The following is a 21,262-nucleotide window of genomic DNA, read 5'->3' as shown; positions in this document are numbered from 1 at the left end:
TTGATGATACCATAATTATAATGTCACGATAATAGATACAACAATAATTAAAAAAATAACAATAATAATAATATCAGTAACTGTACAAGGTCTACATGAGGTGAATATCGAAGAGATTGCCTGGCGGTAATTACATCACGTACTACAGCTATGTGCACTACATTGTACATAGAATGGGGAGCACACCTTGTGTGTATTTTCTTTTATTCCCATTTTTTCTTTTCTTTTCCTTATTTTTTGCCTCAAGGCAAAAGAAGGAAACGAGGACAGTGACCGCGCAAATTGGTTGAGTAAAGGTATGTTATATATACCTATATACATACATGTATATATATATATGCTTTATATGCTTTATATATCGAAACATAATATACGTATCTTGGAAAAGAAAAGTGCACCGCATACTGCGAAGGAAATCGAGTTGAGGATATTCTTGAGAAGGTCGGAGGTACAGATAATTGTAATGATTAACCCTCCGGATGGATGTTACTATCGATAGCCGGCAATCTCCCCGAGCTCAACGTTGCGTAATATCAACATTTCTTTGGGAATAATGTATCTTGCATTTTTGTTGTTGTTTTTTTTTCCATGTAATCAGCTGGTTTCTCCTTCTCTTCAGAACCCTTTAGTTTTATTGTCAACAGCCCTACCACTGCGCTATCTATTATACAAGTATTGTACACGATGATTACAGACCGACTATGCATAAAAGCATAGCTTTACATAGCTAAGTATTATTGTATAGTTTTTTTTTTTTTTTTTTATCGATGCAGTCTTTCGTTTAACGTGAAAAATCTCGTAAAAAAAATTTCTCCACTCAATGGTAGGTATCCATAATAATAATACATAACCTGTAGTATATTTAATTAATTCTAATACCGTAGATTCTATGTTAACTAAATAATCTCCGTTCGAATATTAAATACAGCAATCAATCTTGTGGGCTAAAATTTTTTTATATCCGAATCATATTCACCCGTTTTACGGTGGTCTAAAAATCCGTTTTATATTTATTTGCTTGTTCGTTCATTCTTTTCTTTTCCTTACTTTTTTCACTCGACTTTTGTTTTCTCTCGAAGCTTAGCTCGGGAGAAAGTCAAACCACGTACACGGGGTCTTTGCAAACTGATATTCTAGCCTCTTGCAGAATCCTCAGCCGCGGGCCGAGAGGCACACCCATTTTCTGTAATCGCTCCTCACTCAAGTAGGGTAGCTCCACCATGCCAACCTTCTCTTTCTCGAAGGCATTCGCGTATTTCTGTAACAGAAACGAACACGTTATCGGCCAACTTGACTCGACAATAAAGCTGTGTTTAGAGAAAGACGTATTACTGCCGCCTTTGAAACCCAGAAATCGTGGGGTTCGTCGGTCGCTATTCTCTAAACTCTTCTAAAGGAAAATCTACGCAGCTTCGATACTGCGAAATTGCCGAGTCTATTCAGCTGAATGATAACGGGATGCTAAATGAAAATCTCACGTGTTTGGCGGGATAATCGATGCGTGAAGAAACACACCGTGTATGAGAATCTTAGACAATTTTTCAACATTCGTTATCAGCTATGCTGCTTTTTCTCTTACACTCCGCTATTCTTTTGGATTTTCATTGATCCTGTAGTGATTCGGTCAGAAACGTTATTTGAGAGTTACGGAAGTAAATGATTGAAGAACCAGTATAGAATGAAAAGTTAAGCATTACCGTAAAGATTATGACCCGTCAGATTAACAACCGTTGAAATTCAATTCTACACTTGTAACTTGAATCCGTTGAATCCGCGTAAAATCCTTAAATCTTTAGCACAGTTGCACAGCTTCTGAATTCTTTTAAAATCCCACAAGAGCTTTCATTGAAGTTACATAAGAACTTTATATTAAAATCCAATATGAGCACACAAAAACCGATCAGACGAGTTGATCCTTATTATATACATTAAATACTGAACAACACAAGTGTCATATCAAATTTAGATGCAATTAAAGAATAATTAAAAATTCGGTGTACCAAGTCTTATCAAGATAAAGAATGAAAAAATGAATGAAACGAAAGAAGCTGCGGGCAGAAAAGAAAGAAGAAGAAGAAAAACAAACCGCGGAACTCTGAAGCTGAGCAAATCCGCCCTCACGTATTTTTTTTTCTTCTTCACCCCAAGCAGAGAAAGACCATTTCTCACGCCCTCGATTCCTCAGTCCCTGTCAGGTATCTAATCCATAACTACTGAGACAATACCGGCCCATCTGTATCCAAGAACTGCCCTTATCCATTAGCAGGTTGTGAAGCCTTCAGTTTAGCAACAGCGCAGGCAGATTGTCGAATCAAAAACTCACCTCGTATCCGAGCTCTCTGAGAAACAGTCTTATCAGCGGTGGTTCGGCCCCGAAGAACTTAGTCAGCTTCTTAACCCGCGATGGATTCGAAAGCGCGGGGAGGTCCGAGTCCTTTATCAGAGGCTGGGACTGAGACCTCACCATGGCCATGCTAGTCTGTGTCCTCAGTGCCGATATTTCGCCCCGTATATTTTCCATCTCCTAGAAAAAGTTTTTTAAAATTTAGCATTTCACCTCCCGCGGTTCATCGGCACGTCGCAAATAAGAAAAACTCCGAAGAGTGCTCGTAAGAAGGTACGTTAATTACAACCTGTCAATGATCTGGAGCCTGAAATGAGATCCTTATGCAATTTTCATATTTTCAAATACGTACTGAGATGCAAAAATTTTGCAAGTCTCGGGCTTCTAGCTCTTACGGTTCGGGAGAAATATGTTGATCAATTTTCTTAACTTTGAACGGATTGATTTTTATATTATATTTTGATGATATCCTCATCACGGAAAAAGTATGATTCGATGTAGAAACGTCCGATCTTTCCGGACATGGAAGTTTTTTTTATGTCATATCAAAATATCTTCATCTTATTTACAGTTGTAGAAGTTTTTATAAAATCCATTGCAGTTTTCGCCACCGTCTCATTCATTGTAAAAAGTCAATCTTAATTGTGTAAGAAACTGCGAGCTTTGGGACAAATACGTGAAGTTTTAGACAAAAGTTGAGAAACATCGAATAAGTCCATTTTTTTTCTTTCTTTTTTTAACTTACCGACCTATTTTTAATTACGGAGTTGTTTTAAGGATAAAATAAGAATTGAAATGATAAAAAATCAATGTGTTTAAAGTTGACTTATAGATCAATGTATGTATTTCTGAAATTAACAGGATTTTTGGATCTAAGTATACATTTCAAGATACCAAAATTGCGGAATAATCAAAGTTTAGACCCCGGATCGTTTACAGATAATTGTTGGACCAGCCCCTACAGAATATTATTCTTAGCTAGCTTTGTCGAAACTTTGTAATACTGCGTCTGATCTCTGTGGCTCGTCTTAATTCCGCCTAATTAATCATCTGACAATCGTGAGGCTCGAGAATTGCGCTAAACCGATTTAACGGACTCTTCAGAAAGGTCGTGGTCACTGCAGTGACTAAGGTGGCAATGACCAGGCTTTTATACGATACGTGGGATGGAACCGACTATCCCACGCAAATGAAGACCACTTTCCTGGTGATTCGAGGCTGTACCGTTTTATAAGTGCCCTGTACAGATTACCAACAAGGCAAAAGAGATCTGCTGGTTGATAATGACCAGCAAAAGTGACAATAGAGATGGAATAGTTTCCTGTAAGTTAATTGCTGTATTTAAGAAGCCCTGCACATTTTGTTCAACTTGCGTACAAACATTTCTTTCCAGATGTGCGTTAACACTCTCTCTGCTGATCCAGGAAATCTTTCATTTTGACGGGTGACTGTAATTTCTGTCGCAGGAAATGAATGTCACGGTTAGCGAAGACCCTTGAGGGAGACGGATTTTCGGATTCCTACCTGAATCATTAAGTGTTGAGTCCTCATTTCCGAGCTAAGATGAGCTACAGATCGTGCCAACGTCACGACGTGCGACTCCAGCCTCTGAAATCTCTTGTTGATGCTCTGAAAACAAGAACGTAATCGAATAGAGAACTAACAGAAAACTCATGGAATCCCAATTTCTTACTTCAAACCTCGCTAAGGTATCTAAAATTCTTTTATTTTGAATCTCCTGCAACCTGAAAGACATGCTTGATTTTCCTCTAAGAAGATTTTCACGTGGAATTAGGAATGGTTGAATCAAACCGAACAGTAATGGCCGGTTTCATGTCACATCGGACAAAAAAAAACTTGGTTGTTTTAACAAAATAAGTAAGCACCTACGCCTCAGACACGTTTCTTCCAACCAGTTTTAGTCCGTCGAATTAAAAAGTAGTGATTCTCACGACATATTCCGCAAACGATAACGACATACAGCAGCTTCAGTTCTAACAAGCTCTAGTTTATGCTTGACATGGCAAAATAACGAGGCCAATCTGCTTACATTACTCATCGACTAGGCATCAGATTTTGCTGTTCTTACAAACCAGAAAATCATTATGTACCATTTTCGTTGTTACTGTAACAGATGAAAATTTTGGGACGTGTCAAACTAACCAATCGTTTCTTCGCGTGTCCGTTGAATTTTTCGTCATAACGCGAGACGACCGACGCAATGAGAGTCTTTCCTCTGCTTTATCGTTTCTACTCTCTTCCTATACAAGTTTCACGTAAATCACGCATGTATGCGCCATCAGGTCGCCGGAAAGTGCAATGAATTTACCTTGACGTCTTTGGCTTTTTTCATCCTATCGTCGACGATGTGTGAGCGTCGTTTGTCGTGATGTCTCGTTACCGGCCTCGAGGAGACCGACGAAGATGGCAAGGACGACACTGATCCATAGCTGGCTAGTCCGCGTGCTTTTCTCCTTTTCTTCACGCTCCCACCGAGCAGCTTCAAAACCTAATTAAATAATCGTCAATTGAAAATTAATCATCCGTGACAGTCAAGAACCACGCACAGCATTTCAGTGAACTTTTTTCGGTTTAACTCGACATTCCAATTCAATATCACAGTCGGCCTTATCCACGAAGTCTGCAGATGTTCAGTTTTACGAACCTCACTGTACATGTTCTCAAGCCCTTCCAGCTGCTTTCTGATGGTCCTCGCGTCGTTTGTACTCAGGTCAGAATCACTCCGGTCCAGCATGGACTCGAGGTCGAGGCCAGTTGTGGTCGAGGTCAGATCAGCAGCTTCTATTCCGAAAACTGAGGATGAAAATACTCTTCATTCGTCGTCTCTGGGTACTTGTTACTTTTCGAACGGTCTCCTCAGTTACTGATTGTCGACTGAGATCCGGGATGAAGTGAAGGAAAATAGGGCGATAACAGACTTTATAATACATTGACAAATAGTTGTTCGTTCACTCACGATGGGAGAATTTTTTTGCGGCATCCTTCTTCGACGTCGACACACCGCGATGCTTCGAACCGCTGGCGAAGTTCCTTTTCTCACTGCTCTTCGAGTACTCGCTGTAGTTCGGTTTCGATCCGTAAGGCAAACTGAAATGATGATCGCACGTGTTTGAAAATCTGAGAAAGTTTACCGTCGAAGTTTGGCGGCCATTGACAGGTCTAAGATTAGCCGCAACCTCAACTGCTGTAAACTTTTCGGAAAAGCCAACACCGTTGGCGAGCTCGTCTGTTTATGAGACAAAAATAAAAAAACAAAAAATATGCTCACGGACGTTCACAGAATGTGCCTTCAAAAGGTCTATTTCATTATTATCATTCTCTCCTTCTTCACACTCGATGTTTGTTATTTCGTCAGCTTTCGACGACGACCCAAATGGAAAATACAGTTGCTCTTTCAACTCGTGAATAAAACGTTTGCTTAAATATTAGTTATACGAAAATTAGCCTCAATGCTCCCCGTCGTTACATTCAGACGGAAAATATACTCTGGGATTTGAAATCAACGGTATTGGTATATTGTGAAAGAAAGATCAGACAAAGTCACATTCGTCTAAAATATCGAAGAAAAACGACGAAAAACCGTTACCCGAATTTCAGTACAGCCATTATCTTCGCTTCTAACAAACACGCCGAGCTTCCAAACTCGAAAGTTTATTGTAATTTATAAGCATATTTCACGACCAAGTCTGATGTATTGCAGTTATATTAAATTTACGAACGAGACGTAAGCCGTGTTTTAGATTCGCGTCGAAATTTGTATTTTTTGTTTTGAAAACTCATGAATTAAGTATGATCATAGCATTTTTATTTCTATTTTACTTTGTACGTGTTTTAAAAGCTTTTTTCTAGAAGTTTTATTGTTTCGATCTGACCAATTGCTTGTATCGTTACAATTTTTTCGTACACGGAAAAAAAAATTCAGCTCGTGGAACTAAATATTGGATAGTTACTTGTAAACAGTTCGTCGAACTAAACGTTCCGTTATTGGAAGAGCACTGCATGGTTCGTATAACTGACTGTTAGTCAGCTGTCATAGCTGTACGTTGTTCAGCTCTCTCAGCTAAACAGCTTCGTTCGAAGAGCTAGACCAGAATTTTTCGGCTCCGCTCACAGCGCTTATTATTAAATAGTACAATTATATTGCTATTAGTATTATTTTTCATCATTATTATCATTATTTATTCAGTGTCATTTACATATTTGAATGGGCTATTTAAACAATTATCTACCAACTGTATTTAAATCATACTCATGAAATTTGAAGGTTATGAAATATGTCAACGCACCAGAGCACAGCGCAACTTACAGCTCTTAGAGCAAAACCATTCAGCTGTGAGAGCTGAACAACTTGCAGCTATCAGAGCTGACTAATATATAGTTGCTGTAACTACAAGATAGACCGTAGAGTGCGTATAGTTACTGGAGCTGTAGAATACAGCTCGCCGAACAGAATTTTTTTTTCCGTGTAAGCCAATGTTCGAGTGATGACAAAATCTGTAGTTCATGATACTTTAGACTGGTGACAATCAGCAATAATTTGTTTAAAAATTCAATGTATCATTTTCTTTTTCTACAAAATGATTCAAGTTCATCGAGTGGTTCGACATACGGAAATCCCTATTCTGAATTAGGATCCATTAAGCAAAGCTGCTGGTTCACCCGGAATACTCAGAGAGAATGTGATACCGAAGGTGTGAAAGCTTTTCTGATATTTCATACTTGATTTATCTCCCGTTGCTTGTCATCGACAAGCGAATGTATAATTCAAACGATGCGTATTGTCCGGAGCCCCCGGGTACATTGAATAATCGATCACTCATACCGCGGCGAAGATTGTGAAAGAGTCAGGAGTTCTTAACGCGACGTTACCTGGCGGTGTATCGATTTCTGGGTGTCCGTGGGCTCCCATGAGGTGACAGGGGTGGTAACGGAGGTGTAACGGACGATACGCTCTCCGAAAGGGTCGAATGCGCCATCGCCGGGACGTCCCTTGGTTCCAAGATGCTCCTTAGTTCCGATTCCACGATGTCGACCCACTCGGAGTCTTGCCCTGGACGAGGAAAACTGCGTTATCAACCAAGCATTGAACACCCGGAATCGAACGTGTATAAAAACAGCGAAGACGAAGGGAAAAATGCGGTGTTTGAAGGAGACCAGAGTCGACGCGGTGAATTATGGGAACGTTCACGCTGTCGACCGACGTAAATATCAGCTCGTAAAAAGTGATCGATTGTCAAAACCCACGCCTCTGTATTCCGTCGGATGCTCTCGACCGATTCAATTTACCGCATTCGCGAAAGTTTTCCGACGGTTCAAAGTGGCGTCCAATGATTTCTAACCGGCTTCTTCATGATTCATGGCACGGTCTCTATCCCCGGTAGAAATTGAATTATTCGCCGAATGCGAATTGAGATTCAGGGCTTGAAGCGGTACCAAGTAGACGGTAATTGCCGAATAGATTTACGAGAAGGAGCGAGTCCCGATTGTGATGTGAGCTGGGATTTTCGCGAAAATCAAAGAACTCGCGTACGACGGTCAGGAAGGACAGGGTAGTGAAGAGGAAACTCTCATAGACCTTGGATGAGGATCTGATCTTCCGGCGGTGGTCGCCTCCCGCTGGAATACACGGCCGATCCTCTCCCGGAATCAACGTTCGACGAACTTTGACCAGCCTTGTCGTAATCCGATCCTGATCCTTGGTTATGGATCTTGAGTCGGTTCATTCCCTGCTCGAGTTGCTCGTCCTTTCTTCCGTCAGACTTGGCGGTCAACTCCTGAGCCGAATACTGCTCGACGTCCGATTTCCGCGTGGCGTCTTCGAGGCGTTTCAGAGTCTCGGTCATGTGGTAAGCGTCGCCGGAAACCCGCTTCGTCTGTTGAGTATTCTTCGAGGCCTCACTCTCGTTAATTTTCTTCCTCGAATTCGGACTGTAATCATCAATTTCCGAACGTTTCTGAAGCTCCTCCACCCTCTTGGGCATCATGGAACCTTCCTTGCTCTCCTTGACCTCCCCGTAGTCCGTCTCTCGAACGGAATTTCGCATTTCCTCTCTTCGCACGCCGAAACTCGTCTCGGGCCTGTTATACTCGTCCTTTCGCTGCGATCCACTCCTGCCGAACTCCCCCTGACCTTGATTCTGCCGCTCCTCGACGGTGATCTCGTACTTCTCCTTATCCATGATGTCCACGCTCGAATTCCTCGGCATCTCCCCAGCGCTACGCTCGTCCTCGAAACTCAACTGCGGCTGCGAAGCCGCCTTCTCGATCCGCCTGGCCGAACTTCTTCTCTGAAACTCGGCGTCCTGGTTACTGTTCTCCGACTTTATGTACACCTGAGGAACCCCGTACCGAGGCCTGCCCTGATAGTGATAGTACATGTCCTGATTGGTGGTGGTCCTATTGTCCGAGACCTGTCTCGAGGTGCTTGGCAGATCGATCTGCGACCTGGAAATGGGTTGCCTGACCTGGTACTGCTGCTGCTGATAGGGGCTTTGGAATTGGGGCTGCTGGCCACTCCGCAGCGGGGTCGAATTGCTGTTCTGCTGACTGGCTATCTGTTGCTGATGCATCTGCTGGATGAGCTGCCGCTGATGCATATTCTGTGCGTGCTGTTGCGCGAAGTGTGCAGCGGGACTTTGGAGCAGTTGGTTCTGGTGGACCAACTGTTGCGGGCTCTGGTACGGCTGGCTCGGCGACTGGAGTTGTATCACGCCCTGGCCGTGCTTCGAGGAATTGACATTGGGCTGCGACTGCATCTGGCTATGGTGCATACCGCTGGTCCCGGGTATCTGGAACTCTCGCGCCATTCCTTGGGCCTGAGAGGGCCCAGTTTGGGGTTGCGTGAAACCGCCGATCTGCGTCTGATGGACGGTCTGGACTCCGCCGCCTGGTATATGGTGACTCACGTGCAACTGAGCGCTTTGACCCGGCAGACTGGGCTGGATCGGGGCGGCGGGCTGCAATTGACCGGGCAGCGAGACGTTCTGGATGCTCTGCACGTTCTGGCCGATGCTCTGCCCTGCCTGGTAGCCGTACGCGTGGCCGTACTGGCCGTAAGCATTTTTCGGGTACTGTTGCTGCATGTTCACCGCCGGATCCTGAGCCGCCCGGCTCGGCTTTCCGTATATCGCTTCTTTCTTCTTCGTCTCCACCTCCTGGTCGTTTATGCTTCTACTTGACTTGCGAAGATCCTCGGCAACGTTGTTCAGACTTGCTTCTGGCTCGAGTTCCGTCTCCTTTCTGCTAGGCCCGAAGCGGCTTGAGATCATGTCCTTTATCGTGTGGTAGGTCCTCGACAAGGACTTTGACTTGTCGTCCTCCGTTTTTCCCGACCTGGCTATTGCACCGCCGGCCGATGACCTGCGGACAAAGATTTTCACGACAGTCGAATTATTTGACGCAAGGTTTCATTCGTCGGATTTCGTTTTTTTCTTTTGTTTTTTTATACTCACGAATAAGTGTCCTGGGATTGGTAATTTTTCGATTGGTAGTCCTGTCTCAGCTCTTGCATTTGCGTTTCCTGGAACAGGGAATGCGGGTATCTGAGGGTTTCGTCCGTTTATGGATTACTTTCAAATTCTACACACAGCTCCTCGTTTACCGAAACGCTTCTACACGCTATGACCGAGGGTATCATGCACGGCCTCGATTTACCCGACGCACGCCACGGCTTCGTGCCACCTCGTAGCAACGCTAAATTCAACATAACACGGGGCCTTATGGTGTGTTTTGAAATCCCTTGACTTGTGTGAAGCACGATTATCCGTTTGACTGTTGGAAAGAACGCACCTCGTGTACCGATAACCATACAAGCCAAGTCGTGCGTTTATGATCGTATTTATCAACACCGAAGAAAACTGCATTATGGAGCTGATTCGACGAATTACCATGGTATTTACGATGGGCTCGATGATACTTTCGATCCATTCGCGTAGGCGAGCCGGTTGGCTTATCAAAGACTTGAAAAGCCATAGGTGAACAAGAATTGTAAAGTTGGGTTACCGTGCTGAAAAACCAATCAATGCCCACGTGGCCGAGGAAGCAACGCCTCTGCAGAAGTAGGTACCGTACGCTATAACGACAGGCGAGAAATGTTGTTGGATGTAATATTTGTAATGAAATCTCAGCAGCGCGATCTTAAAAGGATATAGATGTAATGGCTCGACACGAACCAGACGTGTATAAGCAACTTGAAGAATTTCAAAGTTGTCAGTCTGAATCGCCTGCTTCTTAGGAAGGGATGCCACTTGAATATCAACGATTTGGTCAGGCTAGGGCCTAGACACGCACCGCGCATACGGAAAAGATTTTCTGGCTTATGTTACGCCGTTCGTGTGCGAGGAACCAGCAGAGGAAACGTAAAAAATTCAATTTATACTTTTCCCGGCTCCCTACAGCTACCTCCATTACCCGGCTAAATCCACACCTTTTCTTTCAATTTCATTGATCGCCTTACTTCGAGGCTCGTAGACGACCTTAAGTTTCTCGAGGTAAATCGAGCTTGGGTGGAAATCCCTCCCATGCTTAAAGTATCTACGCCGTAAGTAGACGAAATCGATTCACTCCAATGGATCGACACTTTACCTCCTGAGTCCAGGCCTGCTGCTTGACCGGTGCATCCGGTGCGATGGCTACCCTGCCGGTCGGCCTCTTCTTGTACTCATGGAGAATTGGAATTTTCGAGTTCTTGTCACCCGATGACAGTATGACTTCCCTCTCGATCTGAAATCAGGTGCACACATGTGTACAGGAATGACAAAAATTGAAGCGGATAAACCCAACAACACTAACGGCATCAACGGACGTCTCAACTTTTATTCCCCGCCGTTAAATGTAATTGTCCAATAAAAGCTGCGGCGCTCAATGAGAAAGATACTCCGGATTAATTGAAGGATGGTATCTCTTGCGCTGAAACTTGTATCGTGCAGTGTTTGGTCTCTCATCTCTCACGATCCTCGGGCGATGTTTCCGGGTGACCATTAAGAGCCCGATTCTTAAATTACTTTTCGAATAGCATAAAAATTCGACGTGTTAAAACCTTCAGTTCTATCCACGATATTCCTACGCGTTCTGGGCGCGCAAGAAGCCCGCCTGCAGCAATTTCGTAAGTCCATTGTTCGCTTCGCATGTGTGTAAGGCACAATCCCTGCGCGAACGAGGTATGCACCATATATGTTGCAATAATTTGTAACAAGAAAAGCGATACCTACGTTGGCCGTACTCACGCGGACTGTATCTGGGCTGCGAATCGCACGCGTTTCCGGCTAACTGTTTTCCCTCGGTGCAGAGTCGAGAGATCAAGCCCGTATCTCGCTCGAGGCCTTTATTGTTCGTAACCATTTGTGAGAACATTCTCAAGACCTTACTTCAGCCGTGGATCAGCTACTGTTAGTGAAGATTAAGCAATCCTCGAGAGTTTTACTCTCGAACCGGTATTTTTCACTGTTCAAAATGGATCGGGGCTCATAACCTGGCGATTTATCATTCGCGCATTGTTTTATCGAGAAAAATGAGTCTCTTCGCTGACTTCCGACAGCGTAAATGACAACGACAAGTGTTCGAGTGGTGAAACTCGTTGCCCAGCTACGAAATTTCAATTAACTTTATTAGAAGCCGCGACAAAGGAGTTGACGTGCGAGTTATTGCATGGAGAAAAGGAATCGAGTGGGCGCACGTGGTTTTACATTTTTTCTTTCAGTATCCGAAAGACTGAATCTTACGAAATATAAACCTATAGAAATGAATAAAAGAAAAAGTTTCCAAATTATACGAGCGAAACTTTTTACGTTGACGGCATGGTCTTCGCCTGAAGCTCGTTCTCTTACGTCAGGTCAATATAAAATCCACCCATCCTCGCTCTATAAGCACCGGCACATCACGATGAGATATACAAAACATAAGCTATTAATGTTTCAAGTTTTTCGATCATGCTGCGCGTTTTATTCACCAGAACCTGATCCTGAAGCTATTATAGCGTGTAATTCTAACACCCTCAATTCGTGAATCACAGGCTTTGAACATATCCAGAAATTTCTAAAATTACTAATTCTTATCTAAGGAGTCGACTTAATTTATGTCCAACTCAGGTCAGTCTAAAATCGAGACTAAAAACTGAATTAAACCCAACTTCATTCGCGAATCAAGCTGAGGTCCTGCTACAGAAGCTCTGCAATGATTAAGACCAGATAATGTACCTGACAAACAAATAGAACTTTCGGCACATTCGAACCGGCACACAACCGTTACATTTCGACTAATAGAATCCATAAACAAAGCTCAAATCGTTTCGCATCAAATACTGCAGTAATGCGAGGGCAGACCCGTCACTAGAGATCATGAAAGATCTGAATCAGAGAATCGTTTGAAGCGTCTAACTGATCTCTCGAGAATTCGCAAGGTCTTAAGGCAATCGAGTCCATTTAGCAGGTCGATGAAACCCTCACTCACCCTGTGCATAATCAAAGTTGTTCCAAACTGTCTGAAAATGTCCTGGAACTTGTCTTAATAATAATTTAAAGAAGAATGTGGACATGAGCTGAACTTACGGGAAATTTGCTACTGTGCGTTTGCAGATTAGTTCCGTGGTGCGTCTGACCTTGACCTTGCTCGTCTCCATAGAGCGGAGGCATTCTGTACTCGGGAGCGGGAGGCTGCCCTGTGATTTGACCCTGCACCTCCTGTGAGCCGTTTTGGTATTGGATCTGAGATCCTTGATCAGACTGGAGAGTCTGATTCACCTCCGTTTGATTGTTTGCTTGGTGCTGATGGTGAGCGTGAGGCTTCTGATTGTTCGGCACCGGCTTTGGTGGTGGAACCGGCTTGTACGGTCCCTCTTCATCTGAAATATGTCCGATGACGTGAATGTTTGCTTCGATTATCACGCTCGATTCGACAAGCGTTGGATGATCGATCGATGTCAGACAAGCTTTGCGGCAAATCGGGTGAAACCTCGCACGCGGAAGCTACTTCAACTGTAAAACCAGGAGCAAATAAAGGTTTATTTGAACTTTTTTCATCCTTTCACGCTGGATGGAATAGTGTCTCACTTGTATTTACGATCTCATCCCGTTATAGTCGCGTCGTTCACCTTCTGTCACATAGTCACGGTCAAAACTATACGTGCATCGCTCTAATGGTACCCGTATCTTTACAGATGCCGTTTGTCACAATCATGTCATCGCCGTCGCAGTCTGTAAACCGTTGACAGAGTCCACTCACCCAATGTTTACCGCTGTTTACTAAAAGGGAGTGAGGAAAAACGATGGTGAAATAAGTGAGTTTGTACATACGTGTTGATCAAACAGGGTAAACGAAATGGGTTTTGAGAAAATTTTGGAGCTCCGAATGTAACTTGATATTCAGTTATCATCGCGGGTCACTGAACGCTGGTTTAAGTTATGTTCTATATACTTTTTGGTCGATGGAGATGAAACGTTCTTTCAGTGCCCTTGATATTTGTACTTTGAAAATTCTCTTCTACTTTCTCAAAATTCAACGTGAACGTGAAACGCAGTTGCTGGTTGCTTGGCGATCGAATTCACACGCGTCGTTAATCATGAAATTCCTTTGTTTTTCATCACCATGTGTAAATAATTAATTGGCGAGTATGAAGAAATTGTATTCTCGGAATTCCACTGTGCAGTTTGTAACTATGCATTATGTTTCGAATGAATTTCATAAATTTGAACTCGTAAACTTATATAAAATAATTATTCCTCGCAGAATTTTCAAAATCACTGAAGATTCGAGGATACGGATAATTGACTTGAACGAACTTACAATTATCGATCAGAAATCGATATTTTTCAACATCCACAAGTTTTACACACATCCATAATCGTATCAGCGTTGCCCTACCTTGAGACTGATTTTGTCTTCTCATCCGATTCTCCTGCTTCACTTTACGAACGGTTGTAGCCATCGCGAATTGGCTAACCATTTCTTAACGATATTTTCATAAAATTTTCCTCCTATATTATTCAATGATGTTTTTCTATTTTGATTTTTTTTCTTCTTCCAAAGTTACGATCATTAACTTTACACGCGTTTTATTATCGTTGTCAAACCTATCAAGCACTAGATTCACCGAAGCTTTCGTTTCTCGGAGAGAAACGATCGACGTGTGTACCAGTGCGAACCGTTACTCACAGAAACGTACTTTATTTATTTTATACACGTCTCTATATGGTACGTAAAAGAGCGGTGAAACTTCACACGTCCGCGAGTTTTGTAAGATTTTCAAACGATCACACGAGAACGGGAACGTAGAATTCGAATATTTTACAACCGTTTTTCACACACACACACACACACACATTTATATACGTATATGTACACGGACATGAATTCAATTCACGAGCAGCTCCGGTTATTGCGCGACTCGTCACGACGTATTCATATAATACAACACGTTTGTAGATCGATCGATACGTTTCACGATCCGAATCGGAGTTCTTCTCGTAACTTGTCGCAAGATGTGGATAGATGTTATATTATATTCGAGGGAAGTGAACACAAAAACGTGAAATATTGTTGAAAGTTTCAATATTTCCCAATCGGCGCGGATTGATACGATAAACTTGGTCTAATTCGTATAAGAAGATTGATCGAAGGCGCGATAAAATCTTTTTTCCTACAGCTTGTTAACTTTTTGCTTAACTAAACCGGACGGAGTTCCTCGTCGTACTGAAAAGACTTGGACTTTCCATTGAGTGAGCGTATGGTTCCGCCGTTCTGACTTCGTTTCCGGTATCATCCCCCCACAAGCGTAGCGCGAAGGAGCTGCACGGACCTGCACCGAGAGTAGTAAAATAAGATATGTCTATACACATTACACACATATAGGCGTGTATCATACGCAAGTTGATAATTTATTCCGAGAGCATAATGCGTGGCTGTACGACGTTGCGCATCGCTATTCGTCGTCCCCACAATCTTCACGTCCCTAGCGTTCGCGTTCCTGACGCGCCTGGCGCAGGCACAATGCTCTCTTACGAATTGAGCCGACCACTAGGTGGTCGCCTTTAAGTAACCGGGCGCAACCGGCAGTCGGCAACTTTTTACAGATATCGATAAATCGGTGCTGGACGATCCCCATTTTTCCACCCCCCATTCATCCAGCATGCTCGAGACTAGTCGTACCTTCGTGACTCTAAGACTTTGGGACTGGTTCCTGCTCCTTGGTACCTCGAATAATCCACCTGCCAGAGTTTGGACTCGGTGTGTCTTCCGCGCGCACCTTGGGGGAATCATGGATGGTTGAACCACCTAAGTGGTTGCGTTCTAGCAAATAGGTGCTACTCCTACGGTCCGGTCCTACTAACTTTTTGACTACACGTGATTGTTTTTCAACGCCTTTTCCCACGACTCGTTTCGTTTGCTCGCCACCCGGACGGTGACTGTCCTCATCCGGAACAAGGGACTCTCGTTAATGGATGTCCTCGGGTTTGCGACTCCGATTATCGAGGCACTCGAGTCCGCGTTTTTGGTCTTGTGATAATCACTGCAAAACTGTGAGAATACGACCTGAAGAGCTGTTGATGAATGGGGATAACATCTCTAGGCAAAACTAGTACGTACGATTCTGCCCGCAGGTAGGTATACAATACTGGTCTTGAAAGCCGGGAAGACGGCGTTCTCGGCTGTAAAAGATTCCGCATCGCTAACCAGGACACGCTGAGAATTTACCATGAACTAGAACTTGCTCAAGTTTTGCATTTAATCTATTCTCTCGTTCTCTAATGGCCGCCACGGCACGTTCCATTCGGCCGAGCTATAAGGTCTCGGACAAATTCTGAACCACCTCTCATTGTCAGCACAGAAAGTTTTACTCGGTACGAAGGTGGTGGTGCGCACACAAAGGGAAGTGAGTCACTGTTTTAGCCATTTCGAGGTAACTGGTAATCAGCATCTGACTTGCTTCAAAGCCTTAAACATCAAATCAAACCTCGTTCGGTTTGCAAGAATTCGTGTTTTCCTACCGCGAAATGTGATTTTAGATTATAACCGATACAGCGACTCCTGCATTGACATCTTCGTGTAATGTTTAGCTGTCAAGTATGAGCGTTTTTTGAATTTGAATCAATCGAAATTGGTTGCAAGTGACTCGCGTGTCACTCTCTTCGAATGACGTTCACACCGTGCGTGTGTTATACTTCACTGAAGTACGCCTGGAGAACATGGTGGAGAAAATTATCCTCGGTTCGCGATGATTCGATGTCTGCGTTATTCTAGCACCTGTGCTGCAGCCAGCAGCTACGGACTGAGCAGACTCGAATTGAATGATTGTAGAAAAAGGGGGAAAAAATCTTTCTCCTTCTCTCACTCTCTCTCTCTCTCCCCGCAATTTCTTGCTTGTTCCTTGACCATGTCTTTCCGTAATCCCGTATACTTCCCTCCCTCCCATCCTCCCGCCCGCTCCTTCACTCTCGCTCTCTCTCTCTCTCTCTCTCCCCCTTACACTCGTTCTTTCTTTTATCCTCCTTTGTTTCTTAATGGCGTTGAACGCCAGCCGTACACTATACCGCGTCTCTTTATGCAGTTTCTCGTTTATCCAGAACCCGGAGCTGTACAAGCCTCAGAGACTATCTAGTGCACATCGATTTTAAGTAGTGTCCAGTTTTTCTTAACAGACTTGTTTTACCGGCTGATTCTCCCAAGACATGATGTTCCTATAACGTTGCGTGCACGTATAAATCATAAGTGTATTTATAAATATTTCTTCCCCCGTCATCCTGAGAATTAATAGCCGTACTATATACTTTTTGCGCAGGTCATTAATTAACCGTTAATTGCAATTTACTACCCCTTTTTAAACGACATAAATCATAAATCGAATTGCCTAATTATAACCGTGGGTGAGAAAATCACGAGGAAATTTCAGACATGAAATTATAAATCTGGGAAATCTTTCTTCATCTCGATCGGACAGAGTTTGTAATTTTCAGACCTCGAAACGTGATACAGTTCTATTTTGTCTCTCTGTCTGTCAATTACTGAAACAGTGATTTTCTCATCGATATAATAACAGACTTGTACAAGCAGTGCACATTGTATTATTCGTCGTTGAACAATAATAAAAAGTCCCTGTGAATCGTTCGTACCATTATCTTACGACGTAAAAAAAACTTATCAGTAGTATCGAAGCGTCAAGTTATTTTGACCACATTTATACAGCAGCTACCGTATTATTCGGAGAGAATGAAAATTTTTTGCGGTTTGAAGCTTTTTCAAATTATACACGGCATTCTGTATCCGAAGTACTAATTTTTACCCAAAAAATAAAAAGGGGAAATAAAACGAGATATAAAAAGTACATACGGTTTCTTTTTTTACCGACTATAGCCATAAATTTTCATGCCCACACATAAACACGCAACGATCCGTACATTCATACGACGTTGTACATCTTACGCAAGGTATTAAGGATATGTAATTATTTTATCGCTCGTTAAGAGAATGACAAAACTCTTACCGAAATCGTAAAAATTACGTACCTCACAAGTGCGTACATGCTTATTCGATATGACTCGCGTTTTTTACCCTGCCCCGCTGCTTATTCGGTTTCAACCGTGTTCTACCAAATTGCCATCGCGTGTTACCCCGAGGTATATGCCCGTATGTGCGTACGTGTAATATAGTAATTTAACGATTTCCACGTCGGTACAGAATCTCGCATATCTGTTTAATTCTTTAATTCCATCATCATCATCATCATCTAGCGCGATAGCGGATTATAACTGTACAACGCCATTCCGTACACGTCTATTTCATTCTGAGTTTTTAAAAAGTTTGACGTCTTATGTTGAAAATAAACATGTTTCTCCTATGCCGATCGAAAAATGGAAAACAATACGAATTTCTAACAAACCGAAACAATTTAGTACGATATCAGCTTCGCAGTGAGCTGCACGTTGGCTGAAATTATTCACGACGAATAAGTGAAGAAAAGCGTTAGAAGCTCGTTACTCAGAGTGAACCTTCAGCTTGTCTGCAGTTTTTTAATCGCATTATGCAATAACAACATCGTTACCGTGTTTAACGACACTCGGCGTTCTGATAGTAAAGTTATTGACTTATCAGCGTAAAAGCGCAGGCAGCAAGTAGACGAGAAAACTCGTTTCATTGATAGCTCACGCGATTCGATTTCGCATCATGTGGCTGACATGACACAGGCGTAAGAAATACCCAGCCTTACCTGATCCGGTCCATTTCAGGTCAACGAAGATGATTTTCTAAGATGACACAATTTTCTCTAAGATGATCGCCGACGCCGCAACGGCCCTTCATATTTCCGAGATGACGATTCTCAACACCGACGGCTACGGATAAAAGATGAACGAGAAATCGAGGTTCGCTCTCACGATCAGTCTATGATACGACCGCCTCTCTCCTCCTCGCACTGAAACACGCAGACCGCGGCTAGCATCTGTCTTTCGACTCGAAATATCTTCAACGAACTACGTCGAGTCGAAGCATCGTGGCCGGCGTGCGTTGAAAAGTTATCTCTTGGATATAAAAAAAAAAAAAAAAAAAAATATCCTGCGGCATTAGTTACACGCGTTCACATTGTTTTTCACTTTATTTTCTGCACATTCCTACGCGTTCGGCAGTCCGATTTCATTCCACACGAAGGCACGCACGCACGCGCGCACACATACACACACACACACACACACGCACACAAGAACACGACACGTCAGATTCGATTTTACCCCAGAAGGATCCGGAAACACGTTGCCGATCTAGAGGCCGAACGACGCCTCGTTTTTCACCGGTTTTCGCTATCGGAGATCGGCCGAAAACCGATCTATTTAAGTTTAAGGGAAATCGGCGCGGTTTTAGAAAATACACGGGCGACTTCTGCGATCGCGAAAGACGTGAGACGCCAGCCTCTCGCCAGTCGGCGATGCAGGTTCTTTAGCTTTCAGGTGGGAGAAAGGTACAGTCCGGAGAGCAACCGTCGCCCCACCTTCAGCTCGGTTTATAGTAAAAATCGGAGAGTGGCCAACAACGGCACCTTAGCCGACGCCGCGACGCCTCTGATTGGCCAGACGCCGAACCTTTCCCCGATCCGTGCGTTAATTTGATATAAAAAAAAAACGAAACGAAGGAAATAAATAAATTTAAAAAAAAAACAAAAAAAAATTAATGGAGCTTTTCCTCACGTTCCACGTTTTACGTTTTTCTTTTCACCGTCGAGTGTAAACATTATTATCAGATATTTTTATACATTTTTCAACGCCACGCAGCTGCCGTTGGTTTACTCTCGATGGCTGGTGAATTGGGCGTAAATTTTATACCGAAAAACCGGAGGCTCTAGGATTTCGAGACACGTCGAGTCGGTTAGTTTGTTTGTACACCTTACTCTTCGATTTAATAAAAGTCAAACAAAATGGGCTGATGGAAATAAATATGCGAGTTTGAAGAGCGCGGGGAGAAGCTAAAAGGCGAAGAAACGCGTCGAGGAGGAAAACAAAAATGAAAATGTAACGGGGATTGGAATTTTGAAAGCAAACGTCGAGGACAAACGTCTCTCTGTATTTACTATATACTCACTTCCAGCACCGGCAGTCGGTCCGCCTTTCTGTAACAGACAGGTGAAGAGAGTACAGGTTATAGGACTGGAACAGGTGTTCTAGGAAATTTTTACCCGCTACCAAACACGCTCGGTAATGCCTTCAGCCTCCGATGCAGTGCGCTCGGTATATCTGGGAACTAATTTTTTTCTGCCGCACAATTTTATTACCTTACTACGATAGTTCCTAATTACTCAAATTTGATCAAAAATCGAATTAACAACCGCGAAAGAAGCTTACGTTACGCGTGAACGGATACAATTTGTAGAGAGAAAAAATTTTACCTTGGTAAAATATTACAAGTTTGGTCAGAGAATTGAAAAAAATTTCCAGACTTGTGATAATTTCGATGATAAATTGTCCTGTCAAAATTTTCACCGGCTGTAAGGTTGAGGCATTTGTTTTTCTGATTCGCGGAAAAAAAGCGTGATAACTATCGTCCGAACAATTACGGCGAAGTCTGTAAGAATTGTAGAAAAATTTCAAAACTAATTCGTACATTTTTTTGTTTGTCAAATTTACAAAAATCCTATTGAAAAATACTGCTGGCATAATTGATATCAAAATTGGCGAAAGATTTCCAATGCATTTTTTTCGCGAAGTTGAAGATTTTTTATTAATAAATGCAGTTTAGGTTTTCATTGTCGATTTCGAAGCGAATGACATCCAGAAGATTTTTCTAAAAACGGGCTAATCATTTTAATATCTATATTATATCACGAATCGCCAATGATCACTGAAGTGAAATGAGATTGAGCGAGCACGGATTTTTGCTTATGGCACGAATTTGTTTCGTTGTACGATGAAATTGAATTTTTTTCTTAAAGCAAACACGACGTGCCTATATTTGACGATATTTTGCTCGTTTGTCACATTCAATTCGTTAACGATCATTAACGTAGCAGGTATAAATTAAACGTAATTCCTTATTTACTTACGAGATCTTTGCAGGGAATTTGGTTGATATTCTTCGTCTGCATTTTCTGTAACAACATTAAATTTCCTGGCATAAATTCGGAGCAACGAACTTCAGGGCTTACCTGTATAGGAAATTATATACATAGAATGAAACAAATGGTTGAATATTCCCTGATTGCGAGCCTGTCGAGGCAAATAACGAAGTTGACAAAAAAAAAATTCAAGATGACGAAGGGAGAAAAAAATATGACAATTTAATCACTAATGGGACAGGATGTCAGGATTACCAATTACAAGCAGATTGAAAATGGGGTATCAAATCACCCCGCGGATTGAAGAGCCTTTATCTTGAAGTGGAACTGAGATCGTTCGCGTTTGCATAAAAATTTCGTATCGAGGATTT

At 42.7% G+C, this 21,262-nt stretch overlaps 1 protein-coding gene across 4 annotated transcripts; it reads right to left on the bottom strand.

Annotated features, from left to right (window-relative positions):
• On the bottom strand, positions 1-19,277 carry LOC124185689. Of its 4 annotated transcripts, none has more exons than XM_046576695.1 (12): positions 18,561-19,277; positions 12,910-13,202; positions 10,949-11,086; positions 9,817-9,884; positions 7,941-9,724; positions 7,235-7,415; positions 5,322-5,452; positions 5,010-5,158; positions 4,674-4,853; positions 3,869-3,973; positions 2,324-2,524; positions 1-1,258 (listed from the first exon to the last, which is right to left on the bottom strand). In XM_046576695.1, exons 2-12 carry the CDS (start codon positions 12,991-12,993, stop codon positions 1,097-1,099), a joined length of 3,183 nt encoding a protein of 1,060 aa, XP_046432651.1. In that variant the 5' UTR covers positions 12,994-13,202; positions 18,561-19,277; the 3' UTR covers positions 1-1,096. The 4 variants fall into 4 exon arrangements, with proteins under 4 accessions (XP_046432651.1, XP_046432650.1, XP_046432649.1 ...); XM_046576694.1 differs by lacking the exon at positions 18,561-19,277 and adding an exon at positions 14,222-14,575 and having other exon boundaries at positions 5,010-5,146; XM_046576693.1 differs by lacking the exon at positions 18,561-19,277 and adding an exon at positions 14,222-14,574.
• Positions 19,278-21,262: the final 1,985 nt, after the last annotated feature.

The sequence above is a fragment of the Neodiprion fabricii genome, chromosome 6, assembly GCF_021155785.1.
Source record: "Neodiprion fabricii isolate iyNeoFabr1 chromosome 6, iyNeoFabr1.1, whole genome shotgun sequence".
Taxonomy (NCBI): Eukaryota; Metazoa; Arthropoda; class Insecta; order Hymenoptera; family Diprionidae; genus Neodiprion; species Neodiprion fabricii.
The sequence above is the reverse complement of the archived record's forward strand: the minus strand, read 5'-3'. Positions and strand labels throughout refer to the sequence as shown.

Bases quoted from the DNA above. Each gene is read 5' to 3' on its own strand.
- LOC124185689 (XM_046576693.1), bottom strand. From the start codon at position 14,303: ATGGTTAGCCAATTCGCGATGGCTACAACCGTTCGTAAAGTGAAGCAG. The intron at 5,453-7,234 runs GTAACGTCGCGT...TCATCATTTCAG, and splicing joins AGAAATCGATACACCGCCAG to TTTGCCTTACGGATCGAAAC. The intron at 5,159-5,321 runs GTGAGTGAACGA...TTTCATCCTCAG, and splicing joins CGCAAAAAAATTCTCCCATC to TTTTCGGAATAGAAGCTGCT.